The sequence below is a fragment of the Cebus imitator genome, unplaced genomic scaffold (genome assembly GCF_001604975.1).
Source record: "Cebus imitator isolate Cc_AM_T3 unplaced genomic scaffold, Cebus_imitator-1.0 Scaffold71, whole genome shotgun sequence".
NCBI lineage: Eukaryota > Metazoa > Chordata > Mammalia > Primates > Cebidae > Cebus > Cebus imitator.
The window spans coordinates 3,347,573-3,367,865 of NW_016107386.1; the positions used below are offsets into that span (position 1 = coordinate 3,347,573).

The 20,293-nt window shown below is 57.3% G+C and overlaps 1 protein-coding gene across 5 annotated transcripts in view; it reads right to left on the minus strand.

Moving 5' to 3' along the window:
- Window positions 1-9,389, minus strand: part of PAX2 (paired box 2) — an 84,063-nt gene extending 74,674 nt beyond the window's left edge. For 2 of the 5 annotated variants that reach the window (XM_037739526.1, XM_017531238.2), the window contains exons 1-3: window positions 8,663-9,389; window positions 5,021-5,189; window positions 4,058-4,255 (exon numbers count right to left, since the gene is read on the minus strand). In XM_037739526.1, coding sequence (XP_037595454.1) covers window positions 4,058-4,255; window positions 5,021-5,189; window positions 8,663-8,705 — 410 coding nt within the window. In that variant the 5' untranslated portion in view covers window positions 8,706-9,389. The remainder of the gene's footprint in view (window positions 1-4,057; window positions 4,256-5,020; window positions 5,190-8,662) is intronic. The other 3 variants (XM_037739528.1, XM_037739527.1, XM_037739529.1) reach the window with 2 other exon arrangements.
- Between the last annotated feature and the right edge of the window lie 10,904 nt (window positions 9,390-20,293).

The following is a 20,293-nucleotide window of genomic DNA, read 5'->3' on the forward strand; positions in this document are numbered from 1 at the left end:
GTTTCTCCTACTCCTCTGTGCATAGAAGTCTTTTTCTTAACTCTCCAACTTGTCCTGGCTCTTTGCCATGAGACCAATAGCCCTGACCACCAAACAGCTGCAAAAGTATGGTGATGTGGCGGGCGGTACCACCCCTCTGGCCCAGCTTCATGCCCAGCCAGGTCCATGAGTCAAATAGGCAACATTCTGGAACCTGAGTTTCAGAGCAGGAGAAACAAACCATAGCCCTGAACATATCTTCAACATTCCCTGGGCCAGGGTGAGTGGCGCCCAGCTTATTTGGAAAGCCTTTGAAGGAACAGCTGGTAGGCCATTGTCACCCCACTGCCTGACCCAAGGGGAACAAAGACCTGAGAATGACTCAAAGACCTGAGAATGACAGAAAAAGGGACACCCAAATGACACAGGATGGAATTCCTTAACACAGCCCTGGGTTGCCACTGCTGAGAGAACGAACATGCTCACCTAGAGCCAAACATGCTACGAGGGAGTATGGGTAATGGGAGATCGTCAGAAGTTGATTCCGGCAGGGTTCGCTCCAAAGATCTAGGGGCAGAGAGTGCCCTGACTCCAAAAAGTGTTAGGTAAGCCAAAAAAGTTAGGTGACACCTTATTGCCATCTCTTCCCAAAAGAGCACCTTCAGGGGATCATCAGTAACCCTAGACTCTATTTGGGGTTTATGCCTGTTCTTTCAAAGGAGCCATATTCCCTGCCCAGAGTAACAGCCAGACCAGAAGACTCTGGCATATAATCAGGAAAATCCCCCCTGCTTAGAGAATTGCTCAGCGATGTAACTAGGTGACTTTTTCCTTTTTCAGTAGCATGGGTCTCTCTCCATCTCTCCCTGCTCCAGGCCATTTCCCATACCAGGATTCGCTCTAAAATCCCCTGTTTATAAACACCCGCCCTCTAAGCAGCGGTGTACAAACCAAAGAGCTGGCAACTCCATGCTTAGCCATCGGTAACCCAATATTTAGAAAGATTCAGATAAATTCCACGTGCTAAGCAGCCCAGTCAAGCCTCAGGATTTTTGACAGTGGTCTGTGGGAGTGGGGAGGCCTTCCTGACCCAGTCCTCTGGTTCAGAGAGGCATTTCTGAGAATTTGCTAGTGGAGAATACAGGCTGGATGGCCACGCCTTTATCACAACAGGATCAGAGAATGCCAAAACCATTTTTAAAGAATGAAAAAGCAATTTAGTTTATAACCATAACAGCATATTTCAAGTGCAGCGACAGCATCTGTTTTGGGGAGGAGAAGATGAAAAACCTTTGGCTCAGGTGGGTGAGCATGTGTGGACTTCTTTTCTTGCCAACCACCAGCTCATGCACAACCTTACTCATAACTGTTATGAAACACCCAACACAAGTGGGCAGGTCACCACCAACAAAGCTCTAACCTCAAGAACCACCGGTTCCCTAATGCACCACGCTTTCTGCACACAGGAAAATCTCCAGGCTCTTCCTACAGTGAGTGAGAATTCCCAAAACTGAGAAAAGGCAAAGTTCCTGATATAAACAGCACTAGCAGAAACATCCTGTTTTTATGAGACTTTTGGGTGAAAAAAACAGACCTCAGATAAAGCTTACCTCTTCAGAGCAAACCACCTACCCCGGGTAGATTTCTCTAGCCCCAACTCAGCAGCACACTGGGAAGCCCCCAGATTTCTTTCCAAAATATGAACCATGAGAGGATTCTGGCCAAAAGTGAAATTGAGACTACTTTGCCTGCTCCTTGTAGACAAAGCCAGCCGTGAAGCCTCACTGTGGACCCAAGGTGTGGTTGGTGGCTTCCCCGTTCTTCTCCTCCTACTCCTTCTCCATCTCCAGCAAGACCTGCCCACAGATAGCTATTTCTCCACACCCAGAGGAAGCCTGTGTGCCCCTCAGGTGTCAGGGCTCTGTGCTGGGCAGGCTCTGCAGCTATCATAGCTGACAAGCTGAGGCTACTCTTTCCCCACCCTCATCTCACTTGTGGTTCTCTTGTGGTCTACTTAGACCTAATTCTGGTGGGTGCACCTCAAGACCTCTGGAGCTTGATCCTGGGGTCACCTGGCCCTTTCTCTCCATGGCTTTTCAGGATAGAAGCATTTCCAAACTTGAGCGTAAGCCAGCTTCCCAAATCATCTCAGCCAATGAGAGGTGTGTGTTGTCGGGAGAAGGGACAGGGGGTGTTGACAGGGCTGCCATGCCTGACTTGTCGTACCACTCCTCTACTTCATTCAAGAGAAACAGATTTCCTAAACCCCACATGACTTGGGTTTCTCCAAAGGCTTACAAATTCTATTACTGACAACAAGCATTTCTCATAAGTGTTCTGCAGCAGACCACCACCCAGTCCCAGCGACGCTGCGCTCAGCAGGGCCACTCTTGGCCCTTGGCTGTTCTTCTCTTGAGATCTCAGGTCCAACTTACTCCCAGAACCAGCAGTCAGGCAAGTGGCTGAGTCTCTACATGGCTCATAAAACAATGCTTTGTCCCCTTCCCCTCCCAAAGTGCCGCTCTTCCCTCAGCCCAAAGCTGCCCCAGTGTCCTCCTCTGGCTTTTAAAGCAAAGGACTTATTTTTCTCCCAAACCACCCAGCATCTCTCTCCAGCTCTTTGGAAGGTATCTGAATGTCAAATCACAATGCTTTCAATACCTGGCTGAGCTAGGCCCAGGGAGCTGGAGGGTTTTCAGAGGGTGTATAATTAGCTGATCAGTATTATGTTACCCTGTTCATAACTGAATAACCATTTTAATACAGATGGCACACACTGGGATAATTTCTGGGGTCGCCTCGCAATACATTACAGCACGAGTGTGGCACAGGGAATCTTCTTTAGCCAAGGTACATTCTACCAGCTAATTTTACCTGCTGTTTTCAGGATGATTTGGGATAATTCCATATCATTTGCAAAATATTTAAAAAATCATTGATACGTGTTGCCAGTTTCAGAATAAGGCACCATCTGAATTATTAGTTGTCCTGATAATGAGCTTATGAAGAATGCAAAGAATAACAAAGGTATGAAATGCTTAGCTCTCTTTTCATTTTGGGGTATCTTAAATTGGGGGGGCAAGGCCGTGTGGGACTTGCTTCTGACTGGAGTGTGACTTGTGCCGGGACTCTGTGAATAACTGTCAGTTCATACAGTTCTGTGATCTTGAAGCCAGCCTGGGTTCCTGAGCCCACTGCTGCTTGTATGTTTTATAGCTACCACAGATAGGCATATTGGCACACTGGTTAGGGTGGATGTTTGTGCAATGTGCATATGTGTTCTCCCAGAGAGCACACTGGAGTGGTTTGGAGACTAGGCGATCTAAATATCCTGTATGTCAAGCTGACTCAGCCCTGTGTTGTCCCCACATGTGTGCGCCTGTCATCAGTGCAAAGACTTCAGCCTGGAGACAGGCACCTTAGGTGATCGAGGGTATCACCTGAGTTTCTGTCTCAGAGTCTGGAGTTTTCCCTCCCTGCTTGGCACCCCCTCCTTGTCCAGCTCCTCTACTCCCTGCCAGTTGCTGGCTGGTGGTTGGCTTTTGTTCTGCAAGCCCAGATCCCAGAGCTTACAGGCCGGAAATTTGTGTGGAGCTGGCTAGCAAGACCAGCTCCTGGGAGGTGAGCTTTGTGGGGGCTGGCAGGGAGGGTGGGGGAGCCAGGACAGGCGGCTGCCCCTGGGTAAGGAGCAGCCTTTAGAAAGAGAAGTCTGTTTGGAGGGGATGAATAGACACTGGTCATTTTAAAGGCTCCGGCTGCAGGCTGTGATTGTCTCTAGATCCCAAGGCTGGATGCTCGTAATCTTGGAGTCTTAATTACCACAAACACTTGGATTCATTTCCAGGACGCCAGCGGGAGAAGCCTGGCAGGGAATACCCAGCCCTGATCTGGAGACAGCCCTGTCTGTCTGTCTATCTCTCTGCCTCACAGGTCCTCTTTCCCTGACGGAAGGATTTTGGCTGGGAGCAGGGAGAAAGGGCAGAGGCTGGAAAAAGAGCAGAGACTGGGTGTGGAACACCCCTGCAGGCAGGAGCCAGGAGCTGGAGTCCAGCCCTGAAGACCTGAGTGGCTTGCTCACCTGTTGATGGAAGAGACGCTGGGCACTGTGTCATTGTCACAGATGCCCTCAGCCAGGAGCCGGTCTCGGATCTCCCAGGCGAACATAGTCGGGTTCTGTCGCTTGTATTCAGCAATCTTGTCCACCACTTTGGGCGTCGCCACTTTGGGCTTGGAGCCGCCGATGACACCCGGCTTGATGCTGCCTGTCTCGTAGTACCTGCGCCGGGAAAGCCGGCGGGGTCAGCCAGAAGCGGATGGTGGCGGGGCAGGGGGGCTGCAGGTTCCAGAGCTGCTGAGCCACTCTCCCGCCCACCAAGACAGCAGTGTGAAGGGAAAAGACCCAGTGTGGCTGAGCCAACTTCCTGGGGGTGTTTGGCTAGGATGAGGAGTGCCATGGAGGAGGAGAAAAAGGGGGACCATCCCTCTGGGGAGATGGCTACACCAGGGGCTGGGTGCACGCCAGCCCGAATAGACACCCGTGGGTGTGAAATCTCAGCCTTTCATTTGGGAGCCGCGCTGCAACATCTCAGGGAGGCCAGGGCTGAGGCACAACCTCCAGCCTTTTCCTACTGGGCGCAGAGCATCTATGGGAACCAGGACACGCCTGTCTCCCAAATGCTGCTGCTTCTCCTCTTGGGGACCCATTTTCACTCCACCCCATTCCTCTACTGTCTCCCCCACCCCATGTCTGCCTTAACTCCATTAGAAAAGTCATTCCTCCCTTTCCGAAGCCAAAAGCGGGATGCCTTCTCACCAGGGACCAGAAGCACGACAGGCACTGGGTGACCCTGCTCCACCTTCGCTCCTGGGTCTTTGGCCACCATCTGAACACTCTTTCCAAAAGACGCACCTCTCCAGGCCCCTTTGAGGACCTCCCTCTTCCACTTGGCATTGGGTTTTTAGCCAAGTCCTGGGGCTGGAGACCCAGGACTGGCTGGGGAAGTAGGCAGGGCGTCTCCCGGGACAGCTGCGAAGCCCTCACCTGCCCAGGATTTTGCTGACACAGCCGTGGCTGACCCGCAGCTGCCGGGAGATGTCACAGGGCCGCACACCCTGGTGGGCCAGCTCCACGATGCGCTGCCTCACCACGTCGGGTAGGGGCCGGCCGTTCACAAACACCCCCCCGAGCTGGTTCACACCCCCGTGCCCTGCTGGGGAGAGACAAGAAAAAAACACAACACCCCACACACAGCAGGGACCGGCCATTAGTCAGGGTCCGCGGCCCGGGACGTGCGAAGGAAGCAGGCAGGGCGGAAGGGCATGCTCCCGAACTTGAGAAGAAAGGTGGTGGACCCCCACGACCACGCGGAGGAGTGGGGACTGGAACCCCCGCCCAGCTGTAGAGACGCGGAAGTGCGGGCGCTGGGCAGAAGACTGGGGGCTGGGCGAGAGGAGGACTCGGGCCGTGCAACGAAAGGTAGAAAGCGAAGGGAGGACTGCAGAGAAACCGGGCGACAGAAAAGAGGGAAGAGGGGGAGAAAAATGGCAAAGGGGAATTCATGCCAGCGGAAAGAGTGTTAGAAATCGAGGAGAGGAAGGGCCCGGCAGAGGATGGGATCGTGCGAAACAGCATCCCGCCTGAGCCGCAGGCAATCAGGGAGCTGCCCGCCCTTTCGGGGCTTGGAGGTGGACGATATGGGGGAGTTGGGGCTCGGCTGACTGTTCATCCGAGCTCCCATCACAGAGAGGGGATAAGTGCCTGACACACACACACCCCTTTCCTCTCTGCCTCTTTCCTAAAAAGTATTAAATTGTAATCGCAATTTTTCTACCTCGTATCCTGTCTTGTTTATTTTAGATGGGGAGTTTTTCTAATGTTATTTATCTGTAGGGGGGTGGTGTCTCCTCCTCACCTCTTTAGTATCTAAAGTGGAGAAAGGAAGGCGGAAGAGGCAGGGGCCCGGGGTCTGCTGCGCTCAGCGACCCGGAGGCAGCCGAGAGCCGCTCCAGGCAGCAGGCGGAGAATGCCGGCTGCTTGGGCTCGCCTGCCTGCCTGCCGCACCGCGCAGGGCTTAGTTGGGTCCCACTGTCTCGCCCGGGTGGCACGGCACAGGCCGTGCCGGCGGGTTGATAACTCTCGGGGCGCCCTGTGTAGCTGGCCCAAGCCCGATTCGCGTCCCTTTGACTCCTCAGACCTCAGCAGGTTCCCAGGAAACTGAGTGGCTCGGGCGTTTGCTCTCTCGGCCAAGAGAAGGGCACGGGGTTTCCAGCCAGGCTCCAGCGTGAGCTCCCGATCTTGGAGCCTAGGCGGCCACTGGGTGCCAGGCCTGAGGGTGCTTCCTGGTGCCCCATTCTCCCTGGCCTACAGCAGTCTAGAAATCCTGCACCCAGAGCGATCAACCCGCAGCCGCAGTTACTGAGCAATCCAAGCGTGGAGACTTCTAGCGGCCGAGTCGGGTCGGCCGGGGCCCGCAACCTGCAGCCCCTGCCCCGCTGGCCTCACGCGAGTTTCGGAGAAAGCGGGGACATTTGTGACCCCCTCATTTCCATCCCATCCCTTTCATAGGGGGGACCTAGAGCAAGCTTGGGTGACACCGCTGGGGAAAGGCCTCTGATCGGGCTGCTGGGAGATACTGGCACCTCTCCTTTTACCTCCGTGCCCATCCCTTTAATCTCCCTATCTCTAGCCCCGCTCCTCACCCCTCCCCTCCCTCCAAACCCCAACCATCAATAATTTAGGCCCCGGGAGAACTCGCGTTACCGGTATGAAAAGGCGGCAGCTGCGGGCAGATTAAAGATGAATAATTCAGCCTCCCCGGGCTCCAGGCCCGGCCCCTCAGCCCCAATCTAAGGGGTGGGGATGGGAAGGGGCCAAGACGGAAGTCCAGGGCTGGGGGACCTCCGCGAGCCGGCCCTGAGTCGGGCCTGGAATGCGCCACTGCCGCCGGTACCCACTCGGGCTGCGGTGTCTCACCCGCCAGTGAACCGGCCAGCGGGTCCGCGCTGCGGCTGTCTCCCTCCGACCACCTTCCTCTGGGCAGTGCTCCCCTTTGGGTTTCAAATTGGCTCCCGGTAGGCAGCCAGGACTCGGGCGGATCCCCAGCGGAATCCGCAAGAAAGGAGAGCGAGAGCTGTGGCAGCCGGGCCGCGAGGCCGGCTGGCTGCGCGAAGACGGCTTGTGGACCCGGTTCCACTCCTCCCGAAAAGGAGCGAGGCTTTTCGGCTGGCTTGCCGAGACCCGCGGCGGCCTGATGCCTTCGGCGTGGCTTTCCTGCGCTTGGAAATTACTTAGGAAAATATATTTTATCCCAGGAGTATTTTTAACTCCCCACCCCACCCCGTAATGCTAAATATATGCTTAGGAAAAGCACAGCTCTCCCTCCTCGCCTCTCTTGTCCTAAGCACAGGTCCAAGCCAGGTCTAAAGTTTCCTTGTGAAAAGTTACAAATGATCCTTAATTATTAATCTGCAGACAGGGAGGAGTTTACTATTTAGAATTTTATCTTTTTAAAAAAGCCTGCAAAAAAAATTTAGGAATAGTTTTTCAAGCTAAAGACTGGTATAAATTAAATTCAAGTTTCATTAAAATAACTCTCTCTTTTCTCCCCTTCTCCCTTTTCCTCTGTAACATTGTTTCAACTTTCTTTTTTAAATTTCCTTTCCCTTGTTTGGATTTCTCTTCCTTTCTCCCCAGCTTTGGCATTTGCTTTCCTTTTGTTCTTTCCCCCTCATTTTTTGCTCTTTGCTGACCCCCTGGCCATGTTGTTGGCTGCAGGATCCTCAATGTGGAGTGGGAGGCTAGGCGAGTAGCCTCCAGAGCTGAGAGCAGAGCTGCACTCTGCCGGGCCCACCTGGAAGGCTGCGCTGCTCGCTCTCTCCCTGACTTCGATTTCTTCTCCGAACCCCTCTTTGTTTTTAGAGCATCTCCCAGGCAGAGGCAGGGAAAGATGACCATCGCGTCTTGACAACCTCAGATTCCCAATGTGAAGGGAAGGGGAAGCTCAGGGAAGTGGGGTTGGAAAGAAAGGAAGAGGAAGGAAATATTTCAAACCATCTCACAAGAAGCCTCGGCTGGGCTGGAAGGGCCTGGAGATGCTGAGAGATGAGGGTCAGAAGGGGGCACCCCACCCCCATGCTCGTCTGCCCAATTGTCCTGACACTGAGGCTGACCACTCTTGGAGTCTCCTGAACCCCACAACTCTTGAGTTTGAGAAAGACAAAGATGTGGGGAGAAAAGACAGGGAGGCAAACAGAGGAAGAGAGGGAGAGAGAAAAGAGAAAACACAACAAAACAACACCCTGAAAACTGCCTGCTAATTTTCCCCCAGCACAGGGCAAGAGGCTGACTAGGGAGAGAGCGGCTGGAACCAGGACTCCGGAGCTGTGGATCCCATGACCTAATAAGGAGCGGATGGAAGGAGCAAAGGCAAGTGATAGGCACAAGGGAAGGTAGGAAAACAGGCAGGCAGAGAGGTAAGCATGGGTGACAGAAGGCAGGAAAAGAAGCTGGAGGCATTAGAAACACCAGGCAAGGTAAAGAGGAAGAACGAAAGGAGGGATCAGGAGAAGCCAGGGTGGCCTCCAAGATGGGACCTGAGTGCGGGGGGCCGGGGCCACGCTGGAACCGGACAGGGTTGGGAAGGACAGCCCCGAGCTGGGACAAGAGCCGGGCGCCGGTACTCACGGTGCATCGCGGAGAAGGGGTCTGCTTTGCAGTGCATATCCATGGGGAGGCAGAGGAGCGGGAGCAGCGCGGCCGCAGCCGCCGTGTCGCCTCGCAAACTCAACTTCAGGACTTGAGGAGAAAAGGGAGGGACGGTGGGGGAGGGAGGGTGAGTGAGCGCCCGGCTGCTGCGGGGAGCGCGGGGGCGAGGGGCGCAGTGCTGAGCTCCCCGCTGGGGCTCCTCCGGGCTGGCGGGAGCTTCCAACCGCAGTAGCCGCAACTTGCCACCGTTGGGACTCGGGGCTGGGCGGTCAGCAGAGTGGCCCCGGGGCGGTGGGCCGGGCTGGGGGGCACTGGGGGCGCATGGCTCGTGCGGCGACTGCAGCCAGGGCTGAAGCCGGGCGGGGGAGGTGACTCGCTCAGCTCCTCTGGAACCTGGTCATCCAAGAGGCGGTTGTCCGAGAGCGCGCGGGGCGGGGGCGGCCCGAGGGCGCCGGAAGGGGAGCCGGGCCTCTCCAAGTGCCGGCGAGTTGGCGAAGTTGGCAGAGAAGTAGCAATCCCGGGGATGTCCGAGAGGGCGCCTGCGGGAGGGGAGCGGCGCGGGCCGGGCCCCCGCCCCCGGAAAAGGCTGGCGCGAGGCGCCGCGGCCGAAGGGCCGGGAGGGAGGGAGGGAGGGAGCCGAGCTGCGCTGGCAGCCCTGGGCTGGCCCCAGGTGGGTTGCGGCTGCGAGAAGACTCGGCCGGAGACTGGAGCCTGGGCTCCCGGTGTGTGTCTCTCTAAAAGCTGCAAAGCCCCCTCCAGACCCGCTCCCCCTCCCCGCGCCGGGAGATGGATGACTTGTCAGACAAAGGCAATAGATTCCACCACTCTGTGATTCGCCAGCGCCGGAGCCCCGAGCTTCGGCGAGGAGGGCCCCGCGCCTGTCACTCCGGTGCCCGCAAGGGGAGGGCAGAGGAGGGGGAAATGGGAGGGAGGGAAGGAGGGAGCAGCGGGCGCAGGGAGAGGGAGGGAGGGGAGCGGGCCGGGGGAGGGGGAATGGGAGCCCAGGATTAAAACTACACTGAGAAACGAAACTCGCCGATAAGATAAACGTTAGATAAGGATAAAGAGCGGCCAGTCTAATGAATATTCAGGTAACGACAGAGGGCCTCGGAGCGCGCTGCACTCTGAAGGCAGGCTCTCAGTTCTAACTCGCCCAGCCCTGCAATCCACCGGCCAGTGCCCGCCTGGGCCAGGCGGCCCCGGGCCCAGTCCGCATTCCTAGCCCCAATCCCACCATCCTCGGCTCTGAGTTCCCTTCCGTTCCTTCCCGGCTCTTTCTCCCTCTCTTTCTGGTTCTTCCCTTTGGCCTTTCCCTCCGGAGGTACCTTCCCACCCATGCATCTCCCCCACTTCTCATTCCACGGAAAAGTGTCCAGCTGTTTGTCTTGTCCTCTCCTGTCCCACGCGCGACTGCGCGTAGGGCCTCCCCAGTTCCCTTGCCCACCAGGTCTGGGCAGTCCAGACGCTTGGTTTAGAATCGAGCTGGAGACCTCCGGCGAGTACCCACCTGCCTGGGTGGGACCCGGCGGAAGGCGGGAGAGCAGGGGGACTTGGTTCCTGAACCCTCGGGTGGCTGGGGAGGAGGCCAAGGGAGGGAGACAGTGCGGAGGGGCAGGTCGCCGACAGCAGAGAATGCGGGAGACGAGGCTGGCTCTCCCCGGCTGGGGAGAAGAGGAGGCTGCGCAGGCGGCTGAGCGCCGCCCGCTGCTAGCTTGGTGGATCCGGAGCGAGCGCAGGAGGCGCAGCGCGGGGCCGGCCCCACTCCTGCCAGAGCCTCCGCGGCTCTTGCCGGCACTCGATCCCTTGCTCGCTGGGGTCCGCTCGCACGCACCAGGCAGGAGAAGCCCTTTGTCTCCTAACTGGTTAAGTACAGAATATCCGGGAGATCTTTATGAAATATTTTCCTTCGTCTCATAAATCATCTTGGCACTTCAGCTGATGTTTTAACTCTCTCTCCCTCCTTCGCTTCCTCCCCCCCCCCCCCCCCCCCATCTTTCTTTTCTCTATCTCTCTCTCTCTTCCCCCTCCTCCCCCCCCCCCGCTACCCTGGGTCTTCGAAAGGGCGGCTAGGCGAAGCCTGTGCCGCGCTCCTGCAGCCCGGATCCGAGGTTCCTCCAGACCCTGTCTGCAGCTCCGGGCGCCCCGCGGAAGCGCCGCGGACTCGCGCTCCTCTCCCTCTGGCCGGAGCCTGGGCGGCAGATTGGATGGGGAGAGGTGCACCTGCCTGACTCAGCCTGACTACTACTACCCAGGTTTTCGGGACGCCCTTATTCCTCACTCAAGAGGAGCTGAGGTCAGGCTCAGTGGGACGGGGTTCTGAGCCTCTCACTCCTGAGGGGCCTGGGTCCACCGGGATCCTGGTATTTGCCCTCCCTCTTGTATCCTCCAGAGCCCGATAAACCTAATGCACCTGCGGATTAAAGTCTGGGAGGAAAAAACTCCTCCCCGCCTGCCCCTCCCAGCCCACCACCCCACTTCCCTTGGGTGGCTAGGCAGGTTGGCTCCCTTGGGCTAGAGGTTGAAGGCGAAGGGCCCAGCCCCTAAGGTCAGTCTCTTCCTCTCGAGGCCTGCAGATGGCGCTCCCGGGTTTGCTTTGGCCTCACAATCCCACGAACCCGCACTAACTTCGCGTAGGGAGCGAAGAAGGAAAACAGTCCCGGCAGCCTAAAGAGAACAGCTTCCAGCCTAGAGAGCAAGGGAGCTCAGGTAGTATTAGCCAGCACAGCCTTGGCTTTACTTCTGGGAAGCAATTAACCCAAAACTGGGGTGAAAGGAACGTTGAGAAAGGGTCTTTAATTAGAGGCGTTCGGAACTAAAGTAACCCTTGCCCCAGGTCTCTCCATGTTGGTCATCCAGGAATTTGTCTTCGGGCATCTGAACTATTGGAGGCTGTGAGTAGAACCACCCCCCTTCCACACAGACACAGATTTTTCTAGAACCACTAGACAGATCCCTATGTTACAAGTACCGTGAAATGTGGGTGCCCACACCATTTTCACATGTTGGGCTGGAAGGATTTTCCATTTTGTAGAGAAGGGGACTTCATGCACCAGGTATGCTGGAAGTTGTTCCCACACACCTGTCCTTCACCTGCACCCTCTGATGAGTCAAGACCCTTCCAGTAGTCTGATTCCCAGGTAGCCCCTGCTAGCCCAGGCGCCCCCCTGCTCCTGGGACCCTCTCCCCAGCACCGCACTAGCTGGACACTCACCCTCCCCCCCCCACAGGCCGGCTTCTGGCCCCCTTCTCCTTAGCTCCAGCCCATTCCTGGGTCTAGAAAGTCAACGAGCAATGCTGCCTAGTGATTAAGAACCCCTTTTCGCCAAAGTTCTGCTTTCTAGGGCTCCAGGAGGAAGGGCTGGCCTTTATTCAGTCACTGGCCGCTCCTCTGACTCCCCCTCTTCTGTTCTCTTTCTTCTGTAGAGTCTAGAAGTGGGGTGGGGGGAGCAAGAAAGAAAATAAGGGAAGAAAGAAGAGGAAAGGGGAAAAGAAAGAGAAAGAAAGAAAACAACCCAACCCCAAACACTACCCGGGCTCCGACCTGTCAGGGTTGGTTGCTTTTCCCGTCTGCCTCTAAATGAACCTTTTCTCTCTGGTGTTTTCAAAGCGGCCCTTCCACCCCCCAACCTAGGGGCATTTACACTTCAAACAAGGCGCCCGCCTCCCTGCGGAAATTTAAAGGCAAATAAACTTTTGGGGAGTTGCTCTGATACCCATCTCGGGATTTGCTTCATTAGCCGCCTCTGTGCATCTGATCTGCCCAATAAATCTTCCTTGTGGATCTCAGCTCCTTTGCCTTCTCGGCTCCCTTCCCTGCCAGGCTTGCCCAGGCGCCTGGTGGCCCCCAGCCTTGCCTCCGCCCTGCAGGCCGAGCTACTGCCGGCCAGGCTGTCCCACTGGGCCGCGCCCGCTCTGCCTGGGCATAGGTGTCGGGGTGGCGGATAAGCACCCCACACCTCGAATGTCCCCACGCACCGGCGCCCCAAGCCAAGCCGAGTGCAACTCCTGGGCTCTCAAATGCGTTTCTGGGCGTGTTGTGAGAAAGTGAAGTGCCATTGTAGACCCAGTCCGCTGCCACTCGCTCCCGCTCCCTTCCAGAAACGCTTTCACCCGTTTTCCGGTTTCCAGTTCCCTGGCCCGGGTGTTTTCTGCGGTGGCGAGAAAAGGCAGAGGCGTGGCTGCCTCCCCCACCCCTGCAGGGCTCTGACCCGGAGTCCAGGCTCCCGGCCTCCAGCAGCTTGGGAAGGCGGCTGAGCCTGGGTGGGGAGGGCGGGGGCTGCAGGAGCATCCCAGCCGCGCCCCTCCCCCGTGGCCCGGACCTGCCTTCCTCCTTCCACTTCCCGGGGAGCGGCTAGGGGAGCTAGGGATTTAGAAATTCTGAAATTAAATGCATCTCCCCAGGAAATGCTCCCCACAGCGCGGACCAAATTAAACGCATTAAAGTTCAGGGGGGAAAAAGCTGTTTAGAACCAAGGGGGGAAAACTAGTCCGAAGGGAAGAGAAGCAGAAAGGAAGGAGGGGAGAGAGGGAGAGCAGAGCGGCAGCTTCGCAACCGAGCTTCATTTCTGGATTATTCCCACTTTTGAAAGTCAGTACCAAAAAGGAAAAAAAGTTCTGACAACCGAACTCCAGGGCCGACCACCGAGGCTCACTCGCCCTCTGGGTCCCAGTGCACCCCAGGGCGCAACCCTCCGCGGTCAGATCTCAGGCAGCCGAAGCTCACACCCCGGCCTCCTCTGCAGAGAGGCCTGACCGGCTCCTGCCCGGCCCTTTCCCCCTCCTCTTCCCCATTCTCTCTCCGCCCCTCCCCCCTGGCCCTCTGGTCACGTTGGAGGACGGCTTTTTTTTTTTTTTTTGGAAGAGCTTCTGGTACAATATGGAGCACCATGGGCTGCAATTTCACACTCCACAGCACATTCCCCCTAAAGCTACTTTGTTTTTTTTCATCTAAGACCCCCTAATTTCTGCTTCCTCGCTCCCTCCCTCCCTCCTGCTCTCACTCTTCTTTTCCTGCTTTTGTTCCCAATATTTGGGCTCCCCGCGTGAAGCCCGGGGGGCCCGACTCCCAGCTGGCCCCGCCCGCTGGGTCTGTTGGTCCTGTGGAGTCCAGGCACACTTGCTGGGCCTTTATCCTCCAGCACTCCTCCCCCTTTAATCAAGCTTCCCCTCACAAGAGGTCCTCGCGACCTGCCCGGCCCTTCACAGGCCCTTTGAGGCCCTTCACAGGCCCTTTGAGGAGCAATGACAATGCAAGCCACTTGGCCACCAAAGCTGCCTCTTAGTGGCACGGGCCAGCCAGGTGGCTGCTGTCCATGGGCCACTCTACTAGGAGGCTGAAAAAATAGTGAAGCTGGGAGAAACCCGGCCAGCAAGTCTAGAGAGTAAGAGCGAAGGTCCTGTCCAACAGAGAACAAGCTTCAAGGGCTAGGAGCCCAGTGAGGCCCTGGTACTCGTGGCTCAGAACTCGACACAGCCTTTACCCCCTCCCTGTTACCCATGGTCCTCTGCACAGCTAAAGGGACCACTCACCCCACAGCCTTCAGGAAAAAGTGACAGCCACTACATACATAGTCCCTTTGCTTCTTTGAGCCTCAGTTTTCTCACCTGTAAAATGGGGTTGATTACGCCGGTCTTGACTACTCCATGGAGCACATCAATAGGGATCTTGCACTCAGGCATCTGTCTAGTAGAGGATGGAGTAAACGCCCAGCTTTCTGAACTCTTACCCTTCCACAAGGAGGTAAAGGAGGGATCTGAGTGCTTAGACAGGGCAGGAGGTGGTGTTTTCCACCCAGCTTCAGTCCTATAAAGGTTACTGGGGATTCCTCAGCGCACAGCTTTCCTGTTTTGTTTTGTTTGTTGCCCTTTCCATTGGCTATGCCACACCCTGTCCAGGTTTCCCGTTCTCTCAGTCTAGCCCTCCTGCCACTCCTCCATTCCCACTTCCTCCACCACCACCCTCAACTGCACCAGCGCAGCTGCTAGAGGGTCGGTTAAATTCCTCACTGCCCACCCCCAACCATCACCACCAACAGCCAGGTTAATTGTAGCCTCTAGGCACAGTCCTCTTCAGCCAGTCCGCCAAAACCGTCGGGAGGAGCTGGCCCATTGGCGGAGATCTAGGGAAGGAAATCCCGTCCGGTCCGGTTCCAAACAAAGAAAGTTGGTCCTCCCAGGACCTGCAGTTAATCAGTCAAAGCCAGACGGACAGGAGACGGTGGGGAGAGGCCTGCCTGGGAGGAGGCTTGAGGGAGGGAGAGACAGGAGGGGAAGAAAGAGGCCTTAAGAGGGCCTGGGGTAACTGAGAAGGCACCACCCGTCTCTGGAGGGCCTGAAGAGGCTGGTTTGTGCGGAGCCGAAGTCCCCACCTGGCCAGCTGTCCCCTCCCCTCCTCCCCTAGGCAGGGCGAAAGAGTCGGAGGGAGGCTGAGAGTTGGTGGCGAAGTAATGATTAACTCTCTTAGCAGCCCGGCCCGAAGCCCGCGGCCTCATCGGGCTGTGGTCAAGGGAGACAGTGCAGGCTGACCCAGGACGTCCCCGGCGTTACCGCCACCCTCATCGCCGCCGCGACCAAGGGACCTGCAGAGGGTGGGGGCACGCGACAGCGGGGGCAGCCGAAAGGGAGCGGAGTGCAGGGCCAGGGGAGCACACTCCAGAGGTGGGGAGACCACAGGGAGCGAAACAGCCACAGCTGAGATACAGGAAAGGAAGGGGCCCCGCGGGTGAGCGGTCGCGGCCGGGCCGCGCTGGGGAGAGTTGGAGAGGGGCGGGAGGACCGGGCTGAGTTTCCCGGAGTTGCGAGCAGGCACCAAATCTACCGCCTCGGATCCATCCGCGGCGCACCCGCCCTCTCTTCCTCCTCTCCCAACAGCTGTGTGGATGTGAGGAGCGGGCGGAGAGCGCGCCAGAGCCGGGAGCTGGTAAGGCAGGGGGACCCGCCAGCGAGACCGGGAGGCCGAAGGGCAGGGCCGCTGAGGGGGGGGCAGGCTGCGAGGTGGCTGGAGACAAAGGATTCGAACGCTAGGGAGAAGGAACTGGGGGCGAGAGCGGCTGGCTGAGACAGGAAGAGGCCCGAGGAAAGGGGCGTCTTGGGACCCGCCTGGGTTTGTCCACTCCTGCCGCCTCTGCCCACGTCCAGCCTGGAGCCTGGACGTCCCGGGGGTTCCTGGCCCGCGGTCTTGGGGCTTCGGGTCGGGGTTAGGGGTGTTGTTGGGAGTTGGTGTGGCTGTGGGGGCCGTGTGTGTGTGGGGGGGGGTTCGCGCGCACGCGACGGTTTAGGCCCGCTGGGAAAGGGAGAAGGAGGACCCTCGCTGTAGGGTGAGACCCCTGCCCCAGGCGACTGCCAGCCTCTGCCCTCCAAGATCCAGAGCCGTCCGTTCCCCAAACTTGAAACAAAAGAGCTGAACAGAATCCCTCAGGAGCCAGGACAGGGTCTCTTTCTGGAAAAAAATGCTTTGGTTTTGAGACTTTAAGGGTCACCTGCATCCAGAATTATTTCATAACTTTCTGTAACTGTTTCTTTAAAAAGAAAAGCTGCAAAGTAAATCATGGAAAGAAAAAAACTCAGGTCCCAGGGGTTCGCTCCACCGTCTAGACCAGTTGGGAGGTCTAGACCCGCTGATAACGAATACATTGAAGAAACTGTTGGAGGAAGGAAACCCCTTTCAATTTCTGAATCAATTAAGGGGAATTTCTGATGTGTCTCTTCGGGGGCTGAGCGTCTGGATAAGGGGATCGTGGGAGTGCGCTTGAGTGTTGTGAGGGTGTGTAAAAAGTGCGAGGGGGTGTCGAAGTGTGTTTAGGCAGACGATAGTGTTCCAGGCGGGGCTGAGATGAGAGCTCGGGACCCTTATCCAGCACCTACCCCTCCCCCCCCGCCCCCCGCCCTCTGCTGAGGCTGCTCCGAGGCCAAGGCCTCGGCAGCCTCTTCCAGCGGGGCTGCCAATCAATCCTGCAGGTCAACACAGCAATTAATAACGGGGTGAGGAGGCCTGGCAAAAGAGGGCCGGGAGGCGTCAGGCTGTGTCTCCCCCAGGCTCTGAGGGCCTGGTGCCCCAATGGGGAGAGGGAGAAGTCTCCCAAGGTAGACAGAAACCTGGGAACTCGGTGCAGGCTAGGGAAGGAGCTCAGGGCCCCAGAAGGCAGAGACCAGCGTCAGAGAGCCAGAGACCCGGCTGGGACAGGGCAGCCGAGAAAAAGGGAGGACATCGAATAAACTGCTTGTTTTTATAAGTTCTGGGGTATAGGCAGCAATCGCTGAAGACCACCATTGCCATAGTTGTTGATTCAATCCCCTTCCTCCTTCCCACGCCCTTTCCTGATGGTTTTCGCTGCTCCAGAACAGGCTCAGCCAGACTAAGTAAAACCCGCATCCTTCGCAAACCCGGCTGCGGGGCAGTTGCACCGCGGTATCCGGCAGGCACGCTCGGTCACGCGCGTCTGTCATTGTCATTTTAAACTAGTCGGATGGGGTCCAAAAGGGCTCTGGGGCTGTCTAGGGGAGGCAGGGCCTCCCGGGAGTTGTGCCCCGGCCAAATGCGGCTACCGAAGAAATGAGGGAGGAGGCGGTCAAAAGAGAAAGAGGCAAAGAGAGAAGGCGGCTGGGAGGGCAGAAGACTCCGCAGCTCTGCTTGGTGGGGCCGCCTCGAAGGGCGTTTTTCTTCTCTCGGACACAGCCTTGTCTCCTGCCCAGCGCCGCAGCTCCTCCCCACCTTTCCCGGAGCTGCTGCTGCCTGGAACACCAGCCCCGCACCGGTAAAGGCGGGAAAGGAGGGAAGGGAAAGGGAGCGCGGTGTGGAACCGGGCCTCCGGCCGCAGTACCACGGGCCCCAGGGGAGCGGCTGCCCTAACCCGCCAGGCACAGGTAGGCGCAGGCGCCCCTGAGTAAGTGAAGAGAGCCCTGGTCTCCTCTGGAATTTCCTGAGCGCCAGGAAATTTGGAATGAGGACCCTGACAGGCACTCAAGGTTGCCCCTCATCACACTGTCTTCTCTTTCCCGAGTCTTGGAGAGGGGCCTAGAGGCCTTGCTGGGAGACCTGCTGGGTCTGGGAACCAGGTTCAAAAAACTCAGGCCTCAATGCAGGCAGAGCCCTGCCCGGAGGGAAGATGGAAAAGCGGGAGTCTCAGGAGCTTGAGCAAATGGGACAGGGAAGGAAGGAGGGGTGGGGCTAGGAGGCATCAAGAAGCAAAACAGATTCAGAAAGAGTGAGGGAGAGAAAGCCCTGTGCAGGAGAGGAAGAAAGGGGAGAGAGGTTCCCAGGAAGGCCCAGACGTTAGGTCTGTCCTTGGGCTGAATATTTATACGGTCGAGGGGGTGCACAGATGGGCTCTCAATTGAATTCCATCTTCAACACCATCAGAGATTGATTTTGTACTCGCTTTTAATTTTGCCATAATTAATTAGATCATTACAACTGTTTGCTATTGATCTCCCTACTTAAACCTCTGGTGCAGAGGGTCTGCCCAGAGCCCTAAAAGCTCAGGTGGCCACAGTTGACACTCCTGGGGGTTCAGGTTTCCTAGTGGGGACGAGGCCTTAGGAGGGGAATTGGGCAGAGCCCAGGGATTAGGTCGAGAAGCTAGATCAAGGGTAGAGCTGGGGGTGGGACCTGGGTTATCAGCTGAATCAACTGGAACCTGAACTGGGGGAGGGGGGAGCAAGGAATGAGATTTGGGAAAGGTGAGGAGTGAGGAAAAAAAAAACAGAAAGGCCTCGAATTAGGTTCTGACCTCCGTGGAATTATTTGGAAAACTCTGGAAACCTGATCCAACCCTCTCCCTCCCCCGCAGTCCAAAACTAAACTTGGGTGCCTGGCTTCCCACCCCTGTACATCAGCAGGGCACCTAAAGGGCAGTCAGAGCTGAGTTGACAGCCCTGGGAGACAGAAGGAAGGAAGAAAAAGAGAGCAGCACTCCACTCCCTTGGCCCTTTGGGTAAACATTTTCAGATTTCTCTCCCCACTGGATCCCCTAGGGCCTGCCACCTCTCTCCCCTCTGCTGCCCTTGATTTGAGGGACAGAGCCTTCTCCCTACACAGGTTAGGTACATCTACACTAGTATTCATAATCAAATACACAAGACCCTACACACAGGTGCACACAGCATTTCCCCACCCTCTGGCATCGGCGCTGGCCCAGCTCACGCTCTCTTCTTACTGGATACTAAGGCCTTCCCAATGCTCCCAACTTGGAGGAAGTTCTGCAAAATATCTGTGTGCCGAAAGTAGAACTAGAAAGGCCTAACCACACAGAAGAAAGGAAAAAGCCAAGTTCTGCAAAGAGACCAAGCGAAGTTGTAAAACTCACATTTCCTGCGTGGAAAGTTTTTAGAAGATTTAGAGGACGCCGGTAGGGACGGCCCAGGAGGCCGCGGGGCGCAGAGAGTCCGCAGAGCCTCAGTCCCCAGGCTTCACAGTCTCCCGAGAACCGGGATGAAAGAGAAGAGGAGCCCGCCCCGGCGGCCCCCATGCCCAGTCCTTGCCCGCGGCGCTGACGGGTCTCTCCCGCTCGTACCTGCCCGACCCGCGCGCTCTTCCATGCTCTGCTCCCCGCTGCCGCGTCCTGGGCCTGGGTCTGGCTGTCCCGCTCCTCTGCGGCCCGACAACGCGTCTCGCCTTCGCCGCCGCCGCGCGGAGATCTGGGCGCAGTCACCCAAGACCAAGCGGCTCAGATAACCCGGGCGGCCCGCCGCCTCGGCTGTGAGCTCCGCCCGCGCCCGCTCTCTCACTCGCGGCCGCGCCGAGGCCCCGCCACCCCGAGGATCCCGGGGCTCTCCGCCCCGCGCACACGCGCGCACACGGACCGAGACCCTAGCCAGCCGCAGGCAAGCAGCCACCCTCTCTGCCTGAGGCGCCCACGGACCGCAGCCCAGTCTAGACGCCGGCACACCCTCTCACCCCACCCCCTCTTCTTCACCGTCACACGCCCCCCTCCAGTCCCACAGCCTGGCTCGCAGGGGCGTCCCCGCTCTCGCCTACTCCCCAACTTTGTGCGATTCGCCTTCCCCACGACTCTCAGCTCTCGCCTCACCCCACTTTCTGGAACGTGAGGCTCTACAGCCTGCAGCGCAACCCTGGGTCCCAGCCTCCCTTTCCAGGATCTCCGCAGACGTGCCCTCACTCTCTCAGGCCACATAGTGGTTCCAGAAGGGCCCTGTCCCCACTATGTTCAGTGTGGAAGTGCTCGCTAAATCCGTTACAGGCTCTCCTGCTCCGGGATCTTTTTTATTTTTAAACTCCGAATAAAAGAAAAAAGTTCTGGCTTCCTTGCCCTTAAAGAGTTGGTGAGGGACAGGGGGGAAGGGAGAAGGACCTCACCCCTTCCAAGCTCCTGCCACACTCACAGGGCCACCCGCTGGAACCATGCCCATCCACAGCATCCTGGTCCCAAGAGCCTTGTACCCTCAGACTCACACCCTCCTCTGCCAGCACACCGACACTTCCAACCCTGATCAAAGGCCCACTTTAGCTTTGCCCCACATCATGTCCTCCCAACCTGGAATTGACACCTCTCACACCTTAGTCACAGGTTCTCTCTCAAAATGCTCACAACTCCGTTGCTCATCTAAACGCTTTTTCTTGTACTCCTACTTCTGACACACACACACCTCCTG